Here is a 24,547-nt window from a genome sequence, read left to right as displayed (position 1 = left end):
TAAAATATTGTTTCTAGATATCTCCACAATTGGTAAAATTCTAAACACCCCTTTCGATGAATTCCCAAAAGAATCACTTTTTTTAATGAATATTATTCGGATTTCAAGACAAAAGAACTCCTTTTCGACCATTTCTTTCAAAATATTTAAAATTTTAAAAAAAAAACTAATTACCAAAATTATTGAGAGAAATTTCTGAAAAATATTGTAATGAAATGAAGTGGCAAAACAAGATGACATTCTATACTTATCAGGTTTACTCCTTAAGGAACACAAAAAAAAAAATTAGACAAAAAGAAACCTATGTACATTAGTTTCTATTAATTAAACCCTCAATTAAGTATTTTTGTGATAATTGATTTGGACGGTATTAAAAAGGAAGAGTGTGAGATTTATTATCCATAAAAGATTTAAACATATTCAATATACTGTTCATAGAGTATATAAGAATTCTAGTTACATTTGGATGTCTTTGGTATGGTAAACCCTCGACTCAGACAATAAGCTGAGAATATGCTATCCAAGGATGGGGTGATAACGGCGTTAACGGTGGCAGATGGAACATTCCCTCCATGTCTCCCTCCTCCCAGACGGCCGTCCAATTTGACGGAGTTAAGGGACAAACCCCCAATACATTACTGGCTGCCGCCAGTGTGCAGTCAGATTCCGGCAAGGGCTCTTCTTGCTTTAAAACCTTAATCTCCACTTGTTGTCTCTCTTCAGTCTCACTGTCTCTCCCCCTTTTCCGGCCAGATGTCGCTGGTGGATCAGAACCCGACCAATTATCAGCTTCAAGAGGGAAATTGAGAATAGCTTTGGAACCACGCATCTTGAAAGCAGCTCGATCATAAGCTCTGGCGCCTTCAATGGCAGTCTCGAATGTCCCCAGCCATACCCTCGATCCTCTCCGATTCGGGTCTCGAATCTCCGCCGCGAATTTCCCCCATGGCCGTCGGCGCACGCCTCTATAATGCCTGATATCGCCTGAATCGGACTCCGCCGGCGACTGAGAAACGGTGGGCTGAGGAACCGAGATGCTGAGTGGAGGTCGCCGATGACTTAATGTGGAATATTTGGGGGATTTGGTTTCAAACTGGCAAAACCCTGATGGAGCCGAAGTAGAACAGTGGAGGAGAAAAGGGTTGTTTTCATCTTCATGGAGATTCGAGTAATCAGAGAGCGGAATAATATCTGAGGTGGAAGGACTTGAATCAGAGGTCGAAGTTTGGGATGGATCATTTACATGAGAGACAAAGCTTTCGAAAGATTCAAAGTCGAAGAGGAGCTGTTGGTGAATGAGGTGAAGCGAGGAAGCTTCTTCTGCCATATCAATGGAGATGAGCACTGGCAGGTAGTGGAGTATTGGCACTGCAAACAAGTAGAGAGAGTGAGAGTGAGAGTGGAAAGGAGAGAGTGTGGTGGAGCTATATATAACATGAAAGATAGAAAGAGGAGGTTTCAGATGAGGTTCCTAGTTGGGGGAATGAAACTTCTTTGTGGTATCCATACGTCAACATCGCAAGCGGGATTTATATATTCAAACTTATGGTTTATATCATTAGTCCGACAGTGGTTTCTTGGGTAGTTCTTGGGTTCTTCCCACAAGTATAGAGGGACTTATGTTTCACTCATACGCCTTAATTCAGGTGATGAGGATTTCAGGAGAATTAATGTAGCTGATGAGGGCTAAATAGGTAGTTGTAGAAGTGATACAATGATATAAGAATATGCCATGTTTGGGTGAATTAACACTCTTCTAAAAGCAAATGAATTGAAGTGGTTATTCATGGAACTTCTAGTTTGAAGCTACACTACCCTACTTGTTATTCATGGTCCAAGTTTTAATGAACTCTGAATTTGAGTGAAAATGAGACTTTAGAAAATTCAACGAAAGATCACAAAATTCCAGTTCTTAGCACACAAGACATTGGCTGGTGATGTATCTGAGCAAAGCATTAATAAAGAGACTCTGAGGTCCTATATTTTGACTTATTTTATGCCCAAGACTTTTCAATGATAAGATCTGACTCTGGATGAAGCTGGTTTATCCGCTTGGACGGGACAGCTTTCTCAACTTGGGTCACTCCTACGGGTTCTATCCGCATAGTTCCCCCCTCAACCACATGCCCAGTTGCTACCGCCCAATGAATAACTATTCTTTATTTATTTAATTCAACATTATAACATTTTAAAATTTTAAATAGTAGATATTGGTAAACTTCATTATATTTTAACACAAAAGAAAAAATGATAATTTGTTGTGCCTTTCTTGTTTCAAATTTTATGGCTAAAAGAAGATTTTCGATGTCCAATGATATGTCCCCTCTTCAAATTTTGAGAGCATATTTATGATACATTTGTTGGAAAATTTTGAAATAAATCCTTGATAATATAAAAGAATTTATCTATGTTGATATTTAAACGTGTGTAGAAATAAATCTTTTCACTAAGTTATTGCCATGTGTTAATAATTTGCTAATAATATATTGACATGTCACTAAAATAAATAAAAAATTATAAATAAAAATAAAAATAAATATTATAATTTTCATAATTAGTTAATTATCATAATTAAAATGAACAATAACTATCATAATAAATAAGATAATTATCTCTAAAAAATTTAGAAATCATATCAAAATAAAATTCTCAACCCTTAACCCTATAAATAGAGGGTTCCTCTCATTTTAAAAGACATTTTGAAAAAGTAAAGAAAAATTGGAGAGTTTTTTGAAGAAATTTCTTAAAGATTCAAGAAGATTCGAAGATTTCTTAGAGAAACAAAGAAGACTTTAAGATTTCTTGAAGAATCAAAGAAGATCTAAAGATTTTTTGAAGAACTGAAAATGATTTAAAGATTTCTTGAAGAAAAGAAGACTTGAATATATTTTTTTTCTCAGAATACTTCATAATCTATTGTTTGTTAAAGAAACCCCTTTTAATCCAAAATTAAGCATTGAATTGCTTAAAATTTGTGCTTTTATCTTTGTAAGGAGAACTAAAGGGCATATCGGGGATTATTATCTCAAATTATCAAATTTACAAATTTTATCCATAATTTCTTCATTTGAGGAAATTTGTGTGTACATATCTCTGGCACCAGTGAGAAAACTCTGTCTCTTATCTCTTCCTTAATTACAAGAAATCTACACTACATCATATGAAGTCTCAAAAAAATAAATCTAGTCATCAAGGAATCAAATCTATTTATTTTGATCCAATCAAAGTAGTTGGAACTAAAGTGTTGGTCTTATGACTTGAAACAAATTGAAAGTTGCTTCATTTCCTAAAACAACTATGGTTCTAAAGCAACTTCTCCCAAAAACCTAGGAATCTCCTTAGAAATCTTGCGAGTAAAGGAAAACAACATGGTTGAACAAGTGGAATGTCTCAAAAGGAAACTCTAAAGACTTCTTCTGCTAAAAAAGACATTAAGTCCAGTAGTGGATCTAAGCCAACATCTTCATGCGAGACCTTAAAAGCAATACAACCAACAACAATTGATCATGTTACTTCTTCTAATACCATCATGCTAGTCATGATGACAAACTCAATTCAACTAAAAGAACAAATTGCTCAAATGGTCAAACAAAATGAAGTCCTTACAAAAATCAAAATTAAAAGTATGTAAGAATCAAGCCAAATGGTTGTTGATCCATCCACAAGATTTTCATTGAAGAAAATCCTTATCATGGTACTAAGAGTTCTAAAGCACAAGAACTCCTTATGAATTTTCAAGTTTCTACAAAGTAAAAGAATTTATCCTTGAAACTCTTAAGAACAAGGATGAAAGTAGTGTTTTGTCTTCCCATACTTATGTTAAGCCTTATTCTCAAAGGATAGAGCAATTGAGAATGCCTACAGGCTTTCAACCACAAAAATTCATACAATTCAATGACAAGGAGAACCCAAGACAACATATTGCTCATTTTATGGAAATCTGTAGTAATATAAGCACTAAAGGAGATCTCTTAGTCAAGCAACTTGCTCTCTCATTAAAGGGAAATGCATTTGATTAATACATTGATCTTGAGCCCAACTTCATAGATAGTTGGGAACAACTTCAGCGAGAGTTCCTCAATCATTTTTATAGTACATGGCGCATTGTAAGCATGATAAAACTCACAAATACTTGCTAATGGAAGGATGGACTTGTTGTTGATTATATCAATACATGGAGAAACTTAAGTCTTGATTATAGGGATAAGTTAATTGAAGCTTTAGATATTAAGATGTGTACACAAGGAATGCATTTGGGGTATGCACTATATTCTTCAAGGGATAAGACTAAGAACCTTTGAAGAATTGTCGACAAGAGTACATGACATGGAGCTTAGCATTGTTGCTAATGGAAGCATGGATCCACCTACCCAAAACCTAAGAAGAAACAAGGAAAAGCTCGATAATCACAAATGGGGCAAGGCTTCTCTTAAAAGTAGTAATAAGGAAGCTATTACAACAAATACAACTCCAATCAGACTCTTGAACAAAACAAATAAAATGAAGGATGATTATAGTAGTACTTAGAAAGATAAAGGTAAAAGAAAGTTTACTTAAAAAGAAATGTAGGACAAGAAATATCCATTCCTTGACTTTGATGCCCCTAGAATGCTCAAAGACCTCTTTAAGTTAATAAAACTTCCAAAAATAAAATGTCCTAAGGAGGTTAGTGAAATAGATGATAAAAAAATATTACAAATATCATCGACTTGTTAATCACCTTATTGAACAATGTTTTGTTTAGAAAGATAAAATAATGCAAATTGACCCAACAAGGAAAAATTGACCTTGAAGATTTTAACAACTTCTCACTTCATATCAAGAACTTTCCAACTTTATGACAAAGAAATCAACTTACTAATACAATTCAATTTGGGTCATCTGACCCTATTGAAGTACTGAACTTCATATGATCTGTGCCTTTTCAAGTTCCTCACAACATACAAGAACCTATTGTGATAGGTTTATAAGAAATAACTATTTATCAAGAGTTGAAATCATTTATATATGAAGAAAAAACATGAACTCTTGTAACTCACTAGAGAAACAAGAAATCAAATCCACCTAAGCCACTTTCAACACAACCAAGAAAGATCAACTTACAACACGTTTTCATGTAATGAAATACCTAGATAGCATGCACAACTTACAACATGCTTTCATGTAATGAAATAGGGTTAAAACAATTCATGCTAACAAATAACTATAATGCAAAAAACTTATATATATGACATATGCATAATTGAACAAAGGGCCAAAATCCAAAGGAATATCATCTATCATCTAGGACATACATACAAGCTCATTGTTAAATTTAAACTAATACTTAGGATAGCTACGAGTATCAAAATTAGTAACAAATGAAAAAAAAAATATGCAGTAAGGGGAAGAACAATTGTATCCACTTGAAAAATCCTAAACAAATATCTAAAGACACTATTTTGTCATGGAAAAAATCAAACAACATCCTCATTATGTCTAAATTAGAGAATAAAATCCAAAATGAAGTCAAGATATGTCAAACAATACTAGGTTAAAATATAAGTTAAACACAATACAGAATTTCCAACATGTTAGAATAGAAGCTTTCACAAAACAAATGCTAAAAAAAAATCTATAATGTGAATTAAATTGTAAAAAATTCTACAAAACATCTAATACATGTCTAGTCTATCATCCACAAAGCCAAGCAATCATTCAAATAACAAAATTTAAACAAAACCACCTAAAAGTTTTAGAAGGTCTAGAACAAGGTAGAAAACAATGACATGAATATACCGAATTTAAAAAAAAAAACAAAAACATGCAGATGTATTCTAAATTCATACTAAAAATCATACAAGTCATTTAAGATGTCTATATTGTACAAAAGATTAATCCAAGGTCAGAAAGCATTCACAAGAATTCTTAGATTTATGTTGAAAAGTTACTAATTTCTTTTTAAAAAAAAATTAAAACTTGATATATGAAATTTTTTATTATACCAAATTAGAGATATTAAAAAATTTTACAATATCAAATTTTTTTAAAAAAAATTAAAGCAATTTTAATGAATATAATGGAAAGTCCTATTTTATTTTATTTTTTACGAGAGTTCTTATATTTTATATAAAATTTATTATTATTATTTTATTTTTAAAAAAAAAATAGATAAAGTATATCATAATGATACAAATAATAAAAACTAAAATAAATAATTAAATAACACAAATAAAAAGGAAATGAAAAGTTATTTTACCAATTAACTTTAAATTAGCTATAAATAATAATTGAAAATGCAAACAAAATTCAAAAGGAGTCAATTATTGTTCAATTAACATGCATATTTCTTAAGTAATCTCATCATAAAAGTGAGCCATAGAATGCAGCTAAGGATTACATTTTCCTCCACTTGTGTGCTATTGGATGATAAATGAGGATAACCCATCATATACTCTTTAATTATAGGTCTCTATGATCATGCATCCTTATAAAGTTGTGAATTGCACAATAAACAATAACAATATATTTATGTATATTTTAGTGCATTAGGCTATTTATATTAATTTGATAATTTTGTTTCATCCATTGGTTTAGGACTTTATGTACTTTCGTATGATTTATGCTTTTTTGAAGATTTAAAGTTGCTATAGAATCAATTTGGGATTCAATGGGTAACTATGGTTGAGTTAAATGAGAATAATGACATTAAAAGACATAGTGAAATTATGAAAATTAGAAATAAAATTAATTTAAAAACAAATTTAGATTGAGAATTTTTTTAAAAAAATAAATAAATTTGGTAAATTAAGAATTTTAAAAGAAAAATCTTTCCAAATCTTTTTGAAGTTAAAATATGAAATCTTTTCAAAATTTTCTAAAATTCTTAAGTTTCTAAATGGTTTTTGTGGTAAAATACGATTTCTAAATTGATTCTAAGTCTACTAGATTTTCTCTTTATATGCATATTGGGAATGTTCTCTTAATAATGAATGTGCCTAGACTTTAAGTTAGTATTCTTTGTGCTTAATCTAAAACTTTCAAAAAGTTTATGATTTTTATTTTTAGGCTCGTGAGAGAGATTCACATCCCCTTAAGGCATTAAGGGTCCACTAAGGAACAAGCATGGTGATACGTCATGAAAGTGAGATTAGGTATAGGTTATTGGGTGTAAGTCTTAAAGAGTAGCAACTGTTAGGTAAATTAGTATATTTTTTTTTCTTTATATTTAGTGGATTATAGCTCTATGGTCTCCAACTCTATGGTTTTTACATTTGCAAAATCTTTGAGATGATAGGCTTTGTTGGTGGTTTTGTTTCTTGTGCATTATTTATTATTTCCATTTCCTTATATCAAAAGATAAAGTTAAAAATAATTCATTTTGGGTTAAAAAATATCAAACATCTATTCACCACTTTCTGGGTATTCCAAAAGCAAGATCTATAAACTTTCAATTGTTATCAAAGTATGAAGAAATTTACAAATCAAAATTTTCTTATATTCCTATCTTTCATCTTGTTTTCATGGATTTTTTTCTTTTTTTTAAAAAAAAAAAATCCTTTTGGCTTGTGAAATTTTTTTTTCATGATTGAGAACAATTGCATAAAAAAAATCAACTACTGAATAAAAATACTCAAGAAGCAAGAATCTTTTTGTGAATCTTTGTACCTTGAATAGAAAAGACAACAAGAAATAATTGCTAATTTGAATGAGGAAAGATTGTCACTTTTCAATAAAGTTGTCTTCTTGGAAAAAGAAAATTATGAGTGTTATAAAAGTAAAGAGCCATTAACGCTTGAAGTAAATAACTTCAAGAAAGGATTATCGTGTAGGGAAAAAGTTTGTCCCAAGAAAAATAAAGAAGTCAAGGAAACAGCTTGGAGTGATTTTGAGTCAAGTAAGAGTCAATCTGAATTTGGGTGAGAATATGAATAATCAAAATGATTATCATGGTTTCATTGCTTTAGTTGTTTATGATAATGATAATGATTACTTCAATGATAGTGATAGTGATTTGATGAAAATGTCTCCATTATTGAAAATTGATGTAAAAAATATCAATTGTTATTGAATAAATACATCAAGATAACAACTGCATATAAATCACTAAAAACTAAGCATGGTGTGTTAAAAGAATAGAAAATAAATTCTCTTGAAAAATTTTGATTTTTAGAGAAAGAACATTGATTTCAACTTAAGAGAAATAATGTTCTATCTTAAGAAATTGAAGAATAAAGAAAAGAGGTTCCCTCTAAATTTGAGATCTTCCACCCTAGAACTAAGATTTTGAATGAAATCATTAGTAAGGAGAAGTCTACTGGAGACAAGAGAGGCATAGGATATCTTGATAAGTCTATTGCTCCTAGTAGTGGAAAGACTGATTTTGCTAAGGCCAAAAAGGTAAGTCTTAGTGTCATAACCACACTAAACTATGTATAAATAAAATGGCAATTCCCTAAGCGTAGGGTGTAGTTGTAACTTTTTTTAAAAAAAAAAATTGGTGAGTTGGGTGTCGAACCTCAAAAAGGTGATCTTCGAATGTAGGTGAAGTGGAAAAGTTAAGAGGATGAAAATTTGGTGAAGGAGAATTAATGATCTTCTCTATTGTCCAAAATACTTTTTATGTAGCAACTCTAGTCAAGAAAAACCAAAGAAACAACCACTATGACTTTTGTAGTACCTCGGGTATTGTCTTTAAGGATTGACTTATGAAATTTGTCAATATTAGGATATATGAATCACTTTTATTTAAATCCTAAAGTGAAAGCTAATATGTGAATGAAGTGAAACTAAGTAGAAGAACTAAATTAATAACAAAATGAATATCGATTTTTAATTCAATTGATTCAAGTCTTGGGCTTTCCACAATCTAACTTAAGTTATAGAATAGAGATAACAAGGGTTTCTTAAGTAAAGTGATCTTAAGGTTTTGAGATCCTTGGCCGCTCGTGATCAACTTGAGCTCTATAACTCAAAATTGTATTTGAAACCTAATTTTTTTTAAAAAAACAAATGCTTAAAACCATCAAATGAATAAGATTGATTATTGGTTTAAGGTTTGACTTTTTAACCCTTCCTACTCGTTATACATTTGTTTTGCAACAAATAATGATTAAGAAGATTAGGATAACTAATGATCAAGAGTTACCAAGAATCACTAGTATTTGGTTATAACCTACCGTATCATTCCCTAAACTAATTCACAAGGATAGGATAAAAAAATTGATAAATTGTAACCCAACCAACAATTAATCTCATTATTATAACAATTTACCTATTGTTCCTAAGAGTTTCTAGCCCTTAGGTTTTCATGCTCCAAGGCCCAATTTAGCCTTTTAGCCTCTCATGGAGGTGATGTCACATTCACAATCCATAATAGGGTAAAAATTCATAATTTGATTCAAAAGAAGCTAAAAACAATACATTTAATAAAGAAGAAAAGAAAACAAGTCAAAGTTCTCGTCTTCTTCCCCGTAAAATGTCAAACTCCTACCCGCGGAAGATCTAAGATGCCTAAACCCTAGAACTAAGAGAGTTTATATAGTATCTTCAATGAACTAACATGTGGCACACTCTCATTGGTCACTTATTACAAGGAAAAGTCATGAACAACCTAAAAAGCTTCAAAAATTACGAGTTTTAAATGAGTATAAGGCATTTCGAATTGGGTGAAGGCATTTGGAACTCGTTTTGACGTGTCTCGAGGCTTAAACTTAATCACCAATGGTTGACTTTGAAATTTGGGTGAGTTCCAAATCAATTTCAAAATCAAAAGTGGGAGAAAATAGGACCAATTTGAAATCAACAAGGTGAGTTCGAAATTCATAGTGAATTTCGAATTCACCCACTGCCCATGCAAAAACTCCATGTTTTCGGATTCAAAACACGTGCTTGAAATATGTAGTAGGATTCAAACTTAGTGTTTCCTTGCATTCCTTTGAGTTTTAAATGAACAAAAACCATTTTGAATTCAAGTTGTTAATTTTGAACTCAACTTTATTCTTTGACCAGTTTGCTTTAAACATGCACAACTTCCTCAATTCATCTTCGATTTATGCATCGTTTGAAGCATTGGATTCCTGATTTCCTGAAAAATGTAATATAGCTTACCTAAAATGGACTTCAGAAAAATGTCACCTCAAATTCAGAGTACATGTTGCCATTAGATTTTAAGTTCTAAATTTCCATGCAAACTTGATGAATCTTACTTCATGCCTCATTTCCCATGTTTGTGTGCCTTCTTTCTTTCAAACTTATGATATCCTTTTCTTGTCTTTCCTCATAGTCCATAAGTCTTGACTCGCTCATTTCCTCATTTAACTCTTTCTTGATTTTTCAAAATCTAAAATGATTCAACTTGCACCATTTTCTTCCCTTAAGCTTGATATAAATCTCCAAAATAAAATTTAAACTCATGGCTAGGGCCTTAGCATTAATTTGGGTCAATTTAGATGATTTGAGTGTCTTATGGTGCATAAATCATATCAAACATGTTCCATTAGAGCACATAGTTTGGCTTCAATCATAAAATGTTTTCTTAAAATCTTGCTTTGAGCAAGAAAATGGTTGGAAAGTGGTTTTGTGAATAACAAGAATTAGTTTCTTAACTACTTGCAATAAATAGTTGAGGAGATGGTATATCCTATAGGCTCCCCTTTGTCACCACGGAATGACCTTTACTATTATTATTTCAACCAAGATACCCTAAGGTTCTCTTGGTCGGAAGCTGTCCAATATAATCATTCATATTAAATTGAAAATCTCAATTTGTTTGCTAGATCTCCATCTATATATTCATTTTTCATAAAACATCATCTATTTTCCAAAATCTCAATATTAAGGTCTCAATAGTTATCATTCCAAGCCAAAATGTCTTCACCATTAAGCTTTTGGAATACCTTAAAGGAACCTTTAAACTCTGATTTCCAAATATGTAAATGTTTGGTTATTTCACTTAGGTTCTATGTGATTCTATTTGTTAAATTGTAGTATTAAGGGATCACTAATGGTCATTTCAAGTCAAAAGGGTATCACCCTTAAGCACTGGAATACCTAAAGGAACCCCTAATTTTCAAATGTTAAGTAACAAAGAAATTTTGCCTTGATTTAGATAATAGGGATCCAAATAACAAGTGATAAATACTATAAAAACCTCATGAGTGAAGTCATTCTAATGGTGGAAGGGGATTCCCTAGGGCTCTCTTTCCTCAACCTAGGTGACTACTCATTGGAAATTGAAGGAAAGTTAAATTGAAAGAATAAAATAGAGATTAGAAAACTAAACATAAGAATTTTAGAACTTAAAACTGAAATTACATGAACTCAATAATAGTGAAAAGATCCAATACATTTTCAAAGGAACCAAATTCAAAACAAGAAAATAACCTTAACCAAAACAATAATGTAAAGAAAACATAAAACACAAATAAAATAAAATAAAATAAAAATCCAAGATTTCCTCTTTCCCAAGATAAACTCCAAGAATCGAGCAAGCACATCCACAACTCTCCCTTTCCCCCCTCACTCCCCACCCATAAAAAATAAAAATAAATAAAAATAAATAAAAAAACCTTCAATGGCTACCCATTCCCCGTTTATATCATTCCCAAGCAAGCTCTAACTTCTCCTCACATGAGATAAGTGACCTTTCATGTGAAAAAGGTCAAATGATGGTTTGCAATGAGTAAGCCATTGTAATTAACCCATTTCCTTGTGTTTAAACATCATAAAAGCTCACTCATGGGCTATCATGTGCTCCTTAAAATAAGGCGATGACAACTAAGGAGTGGTGCCCTTGGTGACACTCTCTTGAGTTGGAGCATCACTCACATTTCTCTAATTTATTAGTTAAGCAAATAACCTCTAAAAATTCTAAAACTGATCAGATTTAATTTTGGAAAGAGAGGAATCTAAGAAAATTAGTTTCAGCTTGATTGGACAAGTCTAACCCTTTAATCACTTTAAAAAATTTTATTGGTTAAACAAGGATAACACCTAAGAACTCCTTGCAATTTCAATTTTTATGTTCAATTCACCCTTCATTCTTGAAATATGGTGGTAAACATAAAAAAAATTAAAGAAAACATGAGAAAACCAAGTGTACACAAGGTGACATACAATTTCTTAGTTGAAGGGTGCTCTTAATGATATACTCAAGCTTAAGATGCAATAATTGACCCTATTTTTATTAAAAATATGGCATTAATCTTGTCCAAACACCTATTAAGATTATGTACAAATGTTCATGTTGTCATAGAAGCGGTCACACTAGTGATAGGTGTCATATTAAGAAGTTTGAAGAATTTATAGGCAAATTAACAAGCTTGTAGTTGAGTCTAAGATATTAAAAGATAAAATCTATTTTAATAGGAAAAGAAAAAATATTTAATTGGTTTCAAAAGCTCTTACCCAAGTTAAGCTTAGGATGAATATTCATAATTTCCATGTTAATAATTCAAATTTGACTATTAGAGTCCCTAAGACTAGACAAATTTGGATTAGGAAAGATGTCCTTGTTGAACTTAAAAATAAAGATTTTCTTAGGATTTTACCTTCTAGGAAAATCTTTAGGAACTTTCCCTTCTCAATAGAACTTTTTGTTTTATAGCATAGAGTCTTTCATTAGTGTTTCATCCTTATCCCTAGTGCTATGTCAATTTTAGGAGTCCTTAGAATTTTTTAATTTATATATATTTTCTTCTTAAGACTTCGTTATTAGTGTGCCAAAATATTCCTCCTGGTTAGGGGGATTATATTTGTATTTATGAGTTTAAGACTTAGGATCATTGCTTTAGGGGGAGTCATTTTTTTTAAGATCCTTGGTCTTTTACTTTTCATACTTGTGGTTAGATGAATTTTGTGGTTACTTAATTTATTATTATTTTCTTACATAGTTTGAGTGATCTTTCAATTCTGTTACCCTTTAAAGTGTTTATTTTTCTATTTGTGATCCTTAGGATCATTTTAATTTCCTTTTAGAATCTAATAATAAAGTAAATAGATAAGGGAGAATTATGTTTTGGGGGTAGATGGGCCCCCAAATTAACAAAAGGTCCATATAACTCTTCAAATTAAGCCCAGGACCCAATGAAAGTATGAAAATTGAGTTGAAGGATATCATCCTTCAGTATTTCCAAAAATGCCCTTTGTTGATTTTGAGAAAAAAATTAATATTTTTGAAAAATACTTTTATTTAATTTAATATTTAAAAAAATACTTTTATGTAATTTAATATTTTTCAAAATACTTTTATTTAATTTAATATTTTTTTAAAATAAATTTATTTAATTTAATATTTAAAAAAATATTTAATTTAATATTTTTTTAAATACTTTAATTTAATTTAATATTTTTGAAAAAAAAAATAATTTAATATTTTTGAAAAAATAATTTAATTTAATATTTTTGAAAAAAAAAATATTTAATTTAATATTTTTGAAAACTACTTTTATTTAATTTAGTATTTTTGAAAAAAAAATTATTGAAAAAAATTTATTTAACTTAATTTTATAAAATATTTTATATGTGTTTTTAAAGGGTATATTTGTCCGTTATTATTTCATATCCTTCAACTCAATTTGAAGAGTTATATGGACATTTTGTTAATTTGGGGGTCCATCTACCCCCAAAAGATAATTCTCCCAATAGATAATATGCTATGACTATTTGATAAAATCTTCTTAAGTTTGATTCTTGTGTAAAGATTCAAATTCAGGGAATCCATGAGCATTATACCTATTAATTTTAAATTGATTTGAAATATCATTTTTGATATGATTCAAAAATGTTTCCTAAAGTCAAAAGGTCTACCTTGGTAAAATCTAAATTATATTTATTTAAACAATATGAAATTCATCACTTGCAAAATTGGGAAAACCCTCTAGTGAAAAAAACACTACCTATGCATGAAAATATGATTTCTCTATTTATGGTAAAATGTCTCCACTATGAAAAAAAAAAAGTAAAATGAAAAAGATAAAAAAATTGATTAAAAAAAAACCCATCAATTGAAGAAGAGTAAAGTTGTGCTTTAAAAATCAACACTTTATCATAGTAAACAGAAATCCAATGGACTATTTTCAAATTAAATGCATTTTGAATTGATTAACAATTAAGCATGATCTAATAATGCAATTGGATTTTTAAACTATGTAACTTTAATAGAACAATAACTTGATGATCTTGAGATTATATTCTTTGGATGATTTTATTCTTGTTATGTCTTCTTTATTCTTGATAAATTTTAGAGTCTAAATTGGAATTAACCTGATTCTTTTGATCATTTTTACGAAAAATTTACATCAGTTTTTTAATATATTATTTACATTATTTATGACTATTTTAATATATTAAGTCCTAATGTTATTTTGAAAATTATAAGGATGTGAATTAACATCCTTTGTTTGTTTTTTGTTTTTAAAAAAAAAACTCTTTTTTGGATATATTGGTTTTAATTGTCTTATTTCTTTATCTTTGTCATTTTTGTGACAAAAGGGAGGAGAAATTCATATTATTGTTTTGGTATATGATTGACAATTTGGGGATTGATATTTTTCATAATATGTTATTGTTTGTTTTTAGATTAATAGATTGTGATTAGACTAATTTGGTTTATCCTTTTTTTCTCACACATTGCTTTTCACAAGTTTTATTGATTAAGTGTATGTAGATCAAAGGTTCTAGATTTCAAGAATTTTGAACAAGTTGAAAATATTGAAAATCATATTATAGGATGTTTGGTTAGGAAAAGTGATATTGAGCGATTTGTAAACTACATTTTAGAGTATTGGGGAGTTTATCAAATCATATTATATTATCAAAAAATTGCCAAAGGGGAAGATTGTTAATGCATTAGGCTATTTAGATTATAAGTTGGCAATTTTGTGTCAATCATCCTGGTTTAGGACTCTACATACTTTCCTATGTTTACACTTCTTTGTAGATTCAAAGTTGGTGCGAAACCAACCAAAGATTCAATAGGTATGCATGGTTGAATTAAGTGAGAATAATGACTCTAATAGGCATAGAGTGGATTTATGGAAATTAGGAATAAAATTTATTAAGGAAAAATTTTAAATTGAGAATTAAAAAAAAAAAGAAAAATCTTTTAAGAAATTTGGAAAACAATTTAAATTAAGAATTTTAAACAAAAAAATCTTTTCAAATATTTTTGAATTTAAAATATGAAATTTTTCAAATTTTTTCTAAAATTCTTAAGTTTCTAAATTATTTTTTGTGATAAAATATGATTTCTAAATTGATTTCACTAAATTTTCTCTTATATATGTTTATTGGAAAAGTTCTCTTAAGAACCAATGTGCCTAAACTTTTAAGTCATTATTTTTTATGTTTAACTTAAAACTATGAAAAAGTTTATGATTTTTATTCTTAAGTTCATGAGAGAGATTTGCATCCCCTCAAGGCACTAAGGATTCATTAAAGAGCACACATGGTGCTACGTTGCGGATGTGAGATTAGAGATAGGTTTTAGGGTGTAAATCTCTAGGAATAGCAACAACCAGATAAATTTGTGTTCCTCTTCTTCATATTTAATGGATTATAGTTCTACAGTATTTGACGTCATGATTTTTACATCTGCAAAGTCTTTAGGACTTGAGCATTTAACACTTCAAAGTATTGCTGATGACATTCCTCAATGATGATTTTCTATAATTAAAGCCCTTTTCTAAACTTTGAGAATGACACCCTCTTCCCTTGTAATCATGTAAATGATATCTTTCATCACGATATGGAGAAAGGAAACTCGGCATATTGGTATATCCTAAATTAATAAGATAATATTTTCTTGTCTAAAATATATTCATTTTAATTCTTCATATGCAAATTATTTTGTAAGTTATACTTTAATTTTTTATAAACATACCATGTGAAGATAAAGGAAACTTATTATCTGGATTAGTCACATATTCTAAATAAAAATTAGAGTTATGAAATTTTTCTTTGAATTATGGGATAATTGGTGCATGTTTGGGCCTCATAGAAATTTTTAATATGTTATAGACACTTTAAATATGCTGTAGAAATTTATTATTTTTTTATCTCACCTCTATGCTTGTCAAATAATTCAATCTTTGCATCACTTATTGTTCTACCTTATACCTATGTACTATGATGTTTGGTTATATTTGGATTCATTTATGCACATTTGAGTTCCTTAGGATGTTGGGATGTGTTCTAGCTAGACACTTTGAGTATGTTTTAGAATTTTTGTTTTTATTTTATCTCATCTCTAATTATTTTATAACTATCTACTTGTTGTCCAACTTCTATATCTCTTATATAAACTTGATAATTTAGTCTCTCTTAGCATGCTTTAACTTTCTTTGACTTTTGATTTAAATTATAAACATCTTATACATATTAGAAAAGCCTTCCTTTATATCATATCTCCTCTTTAGTTATTTTATTTGGATCTATTATGTAAATACCTGCTTGTTGTCCTGTTCTAATCCTTATGCATGTTTAGTATATTTTGATCCACTTTGATGCTAGTTTAGCTATCTTTGATGCTTGATTTTGATTGTGTACACCTTGTATATATTGGATGACTCTAGCTTTCATATTATATCCCTTATTTTGCTTGTAAACTAACACTTTCTTTTCCTTATATAAGCGTGTTGCCCTATTTCGAGCATTATTAAGGTATGTTCCTTCCCTTCTTTGTTTGCTTGTTCCCTTTGATATGCTTGCTATGCTTTTGTTTATCATTACGATATATTGTCTAGTTGTATTCTTATTATTGTCTCTTGGTATCCATTGGTCTAATAGTTAATTGTTTCTCCACTTATTTAGTAGAGACCTCTTTAGGGCTTAGAGGAGTGTTATCATATGGTACCATCCCAATAAGTAACCTAACTCTAGACTTGGACTCAGTTTTCGTGGACATGTTTATCCTTAAAAAAAAGTCACTTAGGGTTTTATTTCTTATTTTGCTTTCTTTTTTAAAAATAAACAAAAATAAGTGGTGAGTCCAACTTTTTTTAAAAATCAAATTTTCACTAAAATAAAAAAAAAATGAGTCTCGTTGTTTAGTGGGGACACATCTGAAAGATGTGGGCCCGTATGCATGGATTGACTTTGATGCTTCAAAGCATGAGTAACACCTACCCTATCACCATGATCACCCAATGGTGCCTCATGATTTAGCTAGAATTCTTAATCAGACGTGTTTTGAACAATAATAGTTGAAGGACTTCCTTCAAAAAGATAAGCATTAGCCTTGTTGTAGTAGTGTACCCATAAATGGTACAAAATTTCTCATAAAATGATATCCTTTCTTTTTTAACCTTTCAACAAATTTATGGACCTATATCAAATGCATATTAGTTACAACCTACTATAAATGTATTATACTAGCATATAAGACTAAATATTTACTTAATAAAAATAATGGTTTACCTTACATAGATTATCTCATACTTCTTCAATTATAGTAGCTTTTCCAATTATTAAATTATACCCTATACTAATTTAATAACCTCTTGAACTCCCTTTGCTTTTGCCTTCATTGATTAAACTTATTACTTAATCGGAGATCAATGTATTTCTTCTTCATTTCCACATAGAGCTAGCATATCACAAATACGACACCAAGATGGTTTAGTGAATGTTGTGGTTCTTCTATTCCATTTTAATAACTTCTTCCATAATAAGGATGACCTTTTTGTTAGGATTGAGCCCTAGAAAATATGATATGATTTAACAGATTGAAATTCATTTATAAATTTATTTATCTATGTTTCTTGACTTCCCTATATTATATCATTTTCATTAATTTGTTAGTTTAGCATACACACTCATATCACTTGCATTGTTCATGACTTGGGTATATCAAGAGTTGCATAGAGAATACAAGTCATGAGTTCCTTACAAGATGGTAAGTAATTTACAATCGGTTCATGAATTTGGACAATTTAGTAGAAACTATAGTGTACTACCTCCTAATTAGAGGGATGACTTGTTTTGACCATCAGGATGAGTTTTCCCATGGTTAGTGAACCAATGTATATGGTTACACAGTAGACAAGACATATAGTAAATCATGATGTAAGGCTACCAATTGTCATGATTTACCAATCTACTAAATTACATGAACTCTCAACCTTGAGAGTGTATTGAGTATGTTCTAAAATTAATAAGAGGCTTTGACTTATAAGTGAGACCCTAATGTGGTCATACATCCTTATGGATTTGGTCACTGTTAATGGAAGTTGGTATCAACAAATATTCTCAATAGAGGCATAATGATATATATGGGAGTGAGATAGTATATCCCCATAGGTGATCCAAAGGACATATGATCTAGAAGACTATGACCATAGCATTTTCTTTAGTGGAAATTTGACATATGCTCCTTGAAGCTAGAGTAGGTCAATTGACCACATAATAGGTGGGATCTATAACTTAAGGATTGGAAAGGTAATCTTGATAAGTGATAACACTACCTTTTTAAATTATATACAACCAACTCATGGGGAGTTTGCATGCATTGGATAGTAAGTCACGAACCAAAGCTTCATCTCGTAATTATTTACATAGGATATTGGAGTGCAATTGATTCTCTATAGTGGGATGTTGATTCAACTTCAAAATTGGATTATGAGGGAGTAAGTACTATCCTGTGGGTCCTAGTGGTCCCCATTTAAGTTCATATACCTTAATGACATGGTTTATAAGAATTTGATCAACTCTAGGTTCACTTATATGTATAAAGGCCTTTTAGTAATTACATAAGGTTGCACAGGGGTTAGTGAAATGATATTTTTGGATTGAGCTAATTGATTAATTGGATAAGCCTATTAGGTTAATTAATCAATTAGGACCCTTTTGGGCTAAATTAAGTAAAAGCCTATGTGGACTCAAGTCACTTAAACCTAATGGGGAATCCAATAAATACTCCCTAAGGGGTTAGGGTTTCCAATCAGTCATCTTCCACCATTAGAGACTAGAGAAAGCTTTAGCCTCCATCCTCTCAAACACTCAAATGTTTAGAGTGCCAAGGTTCAAGGTTGAGTCATTGGTCAAAAGATTGTGGGTTTACAAGACTTCCGAAAACTTCGCATTTGATTTTCTTCAAATAGGTTTAATTTGGGAACATCCAAATCAAAGGAAAATTTTTCTAAAAGCTTTTTTTTCTGGTCCTTTAATGTTAAAATATATTTTTTGCTTTTGTTGCATAGGAGTTTTCATGCACCTAACCTGAGTTTAGGATGGAGAATGGAGATATTTGGGTTTCCCTACACCTTTCTTCATTGTAGGGAGTCCAAACAACAACCCCATCACAACCTAACTCCATAGGAATTAGATGAGGAGGTCTATATGCAACTCCCACTTGGGTTCATGTAGTTAGAAATTAAGAATACATTTTGTAGACTTCAAAAGTCTCCTAGTGGTCTAAAATAAACATTTCACCAATGGTTTGCTAAGTTACCTTATGAGTTGTTGCATGTAAGATACAAGCTGTGAAAGACATATTACTCTTTGTTTACTAAGCAATTATGTTGATGACATAATTATTACAAGAGATCATCCTAAACCAATTAAGACCACAAAAGACTATCTCCACATCAAATTTAAACTCAAGATCTTAGTCATCATAATATTTATTGGGCATTGAAGTTGCACTTTTCCAAGGATGAGATTTACTTGAAGTCAACCCAATATGTCCTCGAAATACTTAGACTTTGTTTGGTTCCTAGAAAATAATGAGGGAAATAAATGATAAGGAAAATAATTTTTTCATATTGGGTTTTACTATAGAAAATAGTAATTAAGAAAATCAAATATAATTAAAAATAGTAAGAAAGTTGTATATTTTTAAATTATTTAATGTTGAGATAGAAATGTTAAATAAGTAAAAACAATTTTTTGATTTTGAATATATTCTTTTGTTTCTTTATATTTTCTTTTCTTCTCTATTTTCTTTCTCTTGCATTTTCCCTCAAACCATTCAAAACTAAGCATGGCCTTAAGAAATTTGGACTTCTTGGAACAAATCTGTCTCAAAAAACCTATGAAACAAAACGCAAAAGTTAAGCAAATCAACTGTGTAACTTCTTTTGGATCCTTCACAATATAGGCGCTTGATTGGTTACTAGTCTATCTCTCGGTCACCAAGCCTTATATCACCTATTATATATGTCCAAACACTATACCGATTCCTTGACAAACCGAGATAGCCTCACTTTAATTATATTATGTGAATGTTGTGTTATCCAAAGTGAGACCCATGCAAGACATTATTCTATTATCAACTCAATTACATGGTTATTGTGATTTAGATTTGACTAAGTGTCTATGTTACTTTCTTAAAGACCTAAGTTTGATCACTTCTAACCGACATACCTTTACTATCATAATAAAGCTACTTTACAAATTCCTGTCAGTCCAATCTTCTATCAATCAGCGGATAAAGCATATTAAAATTGATTGTCACTTGGCTCGTGAGAAAATAAAGAAGGGTTGTAGTTCATAGTATTATGTTCCTTTGCAACAAAAATTGGTGGACATTTTTTACCAACATATAGGTTTCATAATTTGACATCTAAGATGGGTTTTAGAGATTTACACATGCCATCTTATGGGGGTGAATATTGAAGATATTGAAGACTCTTAGATCAGAATAAATTATGATCCCATAATTTTAGGTTTCCCCATTGTAGGCCTAAAATTAGTATCAACTTTTCTTCCTTTGCCATTTCATAGTTTTGATCTATTATATCCAAATTTAATTGTCTTTATTTAAAAATATTCTCCTTTTTAAATAATTTTCATTTTTAAAAAAATAATAATAATACCAAGTTCACTACTAAGATACCTATGCCATTTCATACTCCACTTGCATGCATGCATGCATGCTAATGGACCAGCTAAAAATTACTCTATCAACCCTATTAAAATATTGTTGTTGTTATTTTATTATTAATTAATTAATTTGATAAATTAAAAAAAAAAAAAAAAAACTTATATCATCTTATAAAGTTGTCACCTATGTGCATCAGCTAGTATTTTAAGCCCTGGCCGAAGTATTTTTGTAATGATTGATTTAGAGGACGGCAAAAAGGAACAGTGTGAGATATAAACAAATTCAATATTGTTCATAGAATATGTAAGAATTCTAGTAATATTTCAATGTCTTTGGTAAGGTAAACTCCTTTGATTCAAACTATAAGCTGAGAATATGCTATCCAAGGATGGGGTGATAACGGCGTTAACGGTGGCAGATGGAATATTCCCTCCATCTCTCTCTCCTCCCAGCTGGCCCTAAAGTTTGACGGAGTTAACGGACTAACCCCATGACTGGCCGCCGCCAGCGTGCTGTCGGATTCGGGCAAGTACTCCTCTTGCTTTAAAACCTTAATCTCCACTTGTTGTCTCTCTTCAGTCTCACTGTCTCTCTCCCTTTTCCGGCCAGATATCGCTGGTGGATCAGATCCCGACCAATTATCAGCTTCAAGGGGGAAATTGAGAATAGCTTTGGAGCCACGCATCTCAAAAGCAGCTCGATCATAAGCTCTGGCGGCTTCAATGGCAGTCTCGAATGTCCCCAGCCATACCCTCGATCCTCTCCGATTCGGGTCTCGAATCTCCGCCGCAAATTTCCCCCATGGTCGTCTCCTCACGCCTCTGTAATGCCTGATATCGCCTGAATCGGACTCCGCCGGTGACTGAGAAAAGGTGGGCTGAGGGACTGAGATGCTGAGTGGAGGTCGCCGATGACTTAATGTGGAAGTTTTGGGGGATTTGGTTTGAAACTGGAAAAAGCCAGACGGAGCAGAGGTAGAACAGTGGAGGAGAGAGGGGTTGTTTTCATCTTCATGGGGGTTGAAGTAATTAGAGAGCGGATTAATATCTGAGGTGGAAGCATTCGAATCAGAGGTTGAAGTTTGGGATGGATCATTTACATGAGAGACGAAGCTTTCGAAAGCTTCAAAGTCGAAGAGAAGTTGTTGGTGAATGAAGTGAACCGATGAAACTTCTTCTGCCATATCAATGGAGATGAGCACTGAGAAGTAGAGAGTGAGAGTAAGTGGAGAGGAGAGAGTGTGGTGGAGCTATATATAACACGATAGATAGAAAGAGGAGGCTTCAGATGAGGTTCCAAGTCGGGGGAATGAAACTTCTTTGTGGTATCCATATGTCAACATCGCAAGTGGGATTTATATATTCAAACTTATGGTTTATATTATTAGTCCGACAGTGGTTTCTTGGGTTCTTCCCACATGTATAGAGGGACTTATGGTTTAATACAGAGACTCTGAGGTCCTATATTTTGACTTATTTTGTGTCCAATAGGACCAATACTATTCAATGATAAGATCTGACTCTGGATGAAGCTGGTTTATCCACTTGGACCGGACAGCTTTCCCAACTTGGGTCACTCCTATGGGTTCCATCCGCATAGTTTCCCCCTCAACCACATGCCCACCAGCCGGCATGCCCAGTTGCTACCGCCCAATGAATAACTATTTTTTATTTATTTAATTCAACTTTATAACATTTTAAAGCTAAAATTCTGCAGAAAAAATAACAATAAATAGGATAATTACATAATTGTAACTAAGAGGGGAAGGCAATGAAAATCAATCATATGATGTGGGTTTATTTTTATATATTTAAGATTGTGCATGCACATAACGAATGAGGTTTGGGAAAGAGTACAGATTTTAACGTTGGTGAAGAAGAAAGTTTTCTTGAATGAGAAAAAAAGAAAAAGATAATTTGTTGTGCCTTTCTTGTTTCAAATTTTATGGCTAAAAGAAGATTTTCAAGGTCGAATGACATGTCCCTTCTTCAAATTTTTATGATACATTTTGTTGGAAAATTTTGAAATAAATCCTTGATAATAAAAAATAATTTATCTGTATTAATATTTATACGTGTGTGTACGTAGAAATAAATTTTTTCACTAAGTTATTTTTCATGTGTTAATAATTTTCTAATAATATATTGACATGTCACATAAAATAAATATTACAATTTTCATAATTAGTTAATTATCATAATTAAAACAAATGATAATTATCATAATAAATAATATAATTATCTCTAAAAAATTTAGAAATCACATCAAAATAAAATTCTCAATCCTATAAATAGAGGGTTCCTCTCATTCTAAAAGACATTTCGAAAGAGTAAAGAAAATTTGGAGAGTTCTGAAAATTTGGAGAGTTCTTGAAGAAATTTCTTAAAGATTCAAGATCTCTTGAAGACTTCAAGAAGATTCGAAGATTTCTTAGAGAAACAAAGAAGAATCAAAGATTTCTTGAGAAATAGAAGAAGATTCAAAGATTTCTTGAAGAATCAAAGAAAATTTGAAGATTTCTTGAAAAAAAGAGGACTTGAAGATTTTTTATTTTTTTTCGGAATACCTCATAATCTATTGTTTGTTAAAGAAACCCCTTTTGATCCAAAATTAAGCATTAAATTGCTTAAAAATGGTGTTTTTATCTTTGTAAGGAGAACCAAAGGGCATACTTGGGATTATCCTCTCAAATGATCAAATTTACAAACTTTATCCATAATTGCTTCATTTGAGGAAATTTGTGTGTACATATCTCTACCACTACCAGTGGGAAAACTCTATCTCTTATCTCTTCCTTAATTACAAGAAATCTACACTACATCATATGAAGTCACAAAAAAATAAATCTAGTCATCAAGGAATCAAATCTATTTAGTTTGATCCAATCAAAGTAGTTGGAACTAAAGTGTTGGTCCCATGACTTGAAACAAAGTGAAAGTTGCTTCATTTCCTAAAACAACTATGGTTCTAAAGCAACTTCTCCCAAAAACCTAGGAATCTCCTTAGAAATCTTGCGAGTAAAGGAAAACAACATGGTTGAACAAGTGGAATGTCTCAAAAGGAAACTCTAAAGACTTTTTCTACTAAAAAAGACATTAAGTCCAATAGTGGATCTAAGCCAACATCTTCATGTGAGACCTGAAAAGCAATACAACCAACAACGATTGATCATGTTACTTCTTCTAATACCATCATGCTAGTCATGATGACAAACTCAATGCAACTAGAAGAACAAATTGCTCAATTGGTCAAACAAAATAAAGTCCTTACAAAAACCATGAACAAAAAGGATGCCCAAATCGGTCTCCTTATGGGCAAAATTAAAAGTATGTAAGAATCAAGCCAAATGGTTGTTGATCCATCCACAAGATTTCATTGAAATAAAATCCTTATCATGGCTCTGAGAGTTCTAAAGCACAAGAACTCCTTATGAATCTTCAAGTTTCTCCAAAGTAAAAGAATTCATCCTTGAAGCCCTTAAGAGCAAAAATGTAGTGTTTTGTCTTCTCATACTTACATTAACCCTTATTCTCAAAGGATTGAGCAATTAAGAATGCCTATAGGCTTTCAACCACCAAAATTCCGACAATTCAATGACAAGAGGAACCCAAGACAACATACCACTCATTTAATGGAAATTTGTAGTAATATAGGCACTAAAGGAGATCTCTTAGTCAAGCAACTTGTTATCTCATTAAAAGGAAATACATTTGATTGATACATTGATCTCGAGCCCAACTTCAT

The 24,547-nt window shown here is 30.9% G+C and overlaps 2 protein-coding genes across 2 annotated transcripts; both read right to left on the bottom strand.

Annotated features, from left to right (window-relative positions):
- Positions 1 to 370: 370 nt before the first annotated feature.
- Positions 371 to 1,430, bottom strand: LOC100254616 (ethylene-responsive transcription factor 5). Its single transcript, XM_002281895.3, has one exon. It carries the CDS (start codon positions 1,325 to 1,327, stop codon positions 494 to 496), a length of 834 nt encoding a protein of 277 aa, XP_002281931.1. The 5' UTR covers positions 1,328 to 1,430; the 3' UTR covers positions 371 to 493.
- A 19,646-nt stretch (positions 1,431 to 21,076) lies between these two features.
- Positions 21,077 to 22,042, bottom strand: LOC100259725 (ethylene-responsive transcription factor ERF105). Its single transcript, XM_002281876.5, has one exon. It carries the CDS (start codon positions 21,984 to 21,986, stop codon positions 21,159 to 21,161), a length of 828 nt encoding a protein of 275 aa, XP_002281912.1. The 5' UTR covers positions 21,987 to 22,042; the 3' UTR covers positions 21,077 to 21,158.
- Between the last annotated feature and the right edge of the window lie 2,505 nt (positions 22,043 to 24,547).

This window comes from Vitis vinifera, chromosome 16 (genome assembly GCF_030704535.1).
Source record: "Vitis vinifera cultivar Pinot Noir 40024 chromosome 16, ASM3070453v1".
NCBI lineage: Eukaryota > Viridiplantae > Streptophyta > Magnoliopsida > Vitales > Vitaceae > Vitis > Vitis vinifera.
This window is presented reverse-complemented; position numbering and strand designations above follow the sequence as displayed.

Bases quoted from the DNA above. Each gene is read 5' to 3' on its own strand.
- LOC100254616 (XM_002281895.3), bottom strand. From the start codon at position 1,327: ATGGCAGAAGAAGCTTCCTCGCTTCACCTCATTCACCAACAGCTCCTC.
- LOC100259725 (XM_002281876.5), bottom strand. From the start codon at position 21,986: ATGGCAGAAGAAGTTTCATCGGTTCACTTCATTCACCAACAACTTCTC.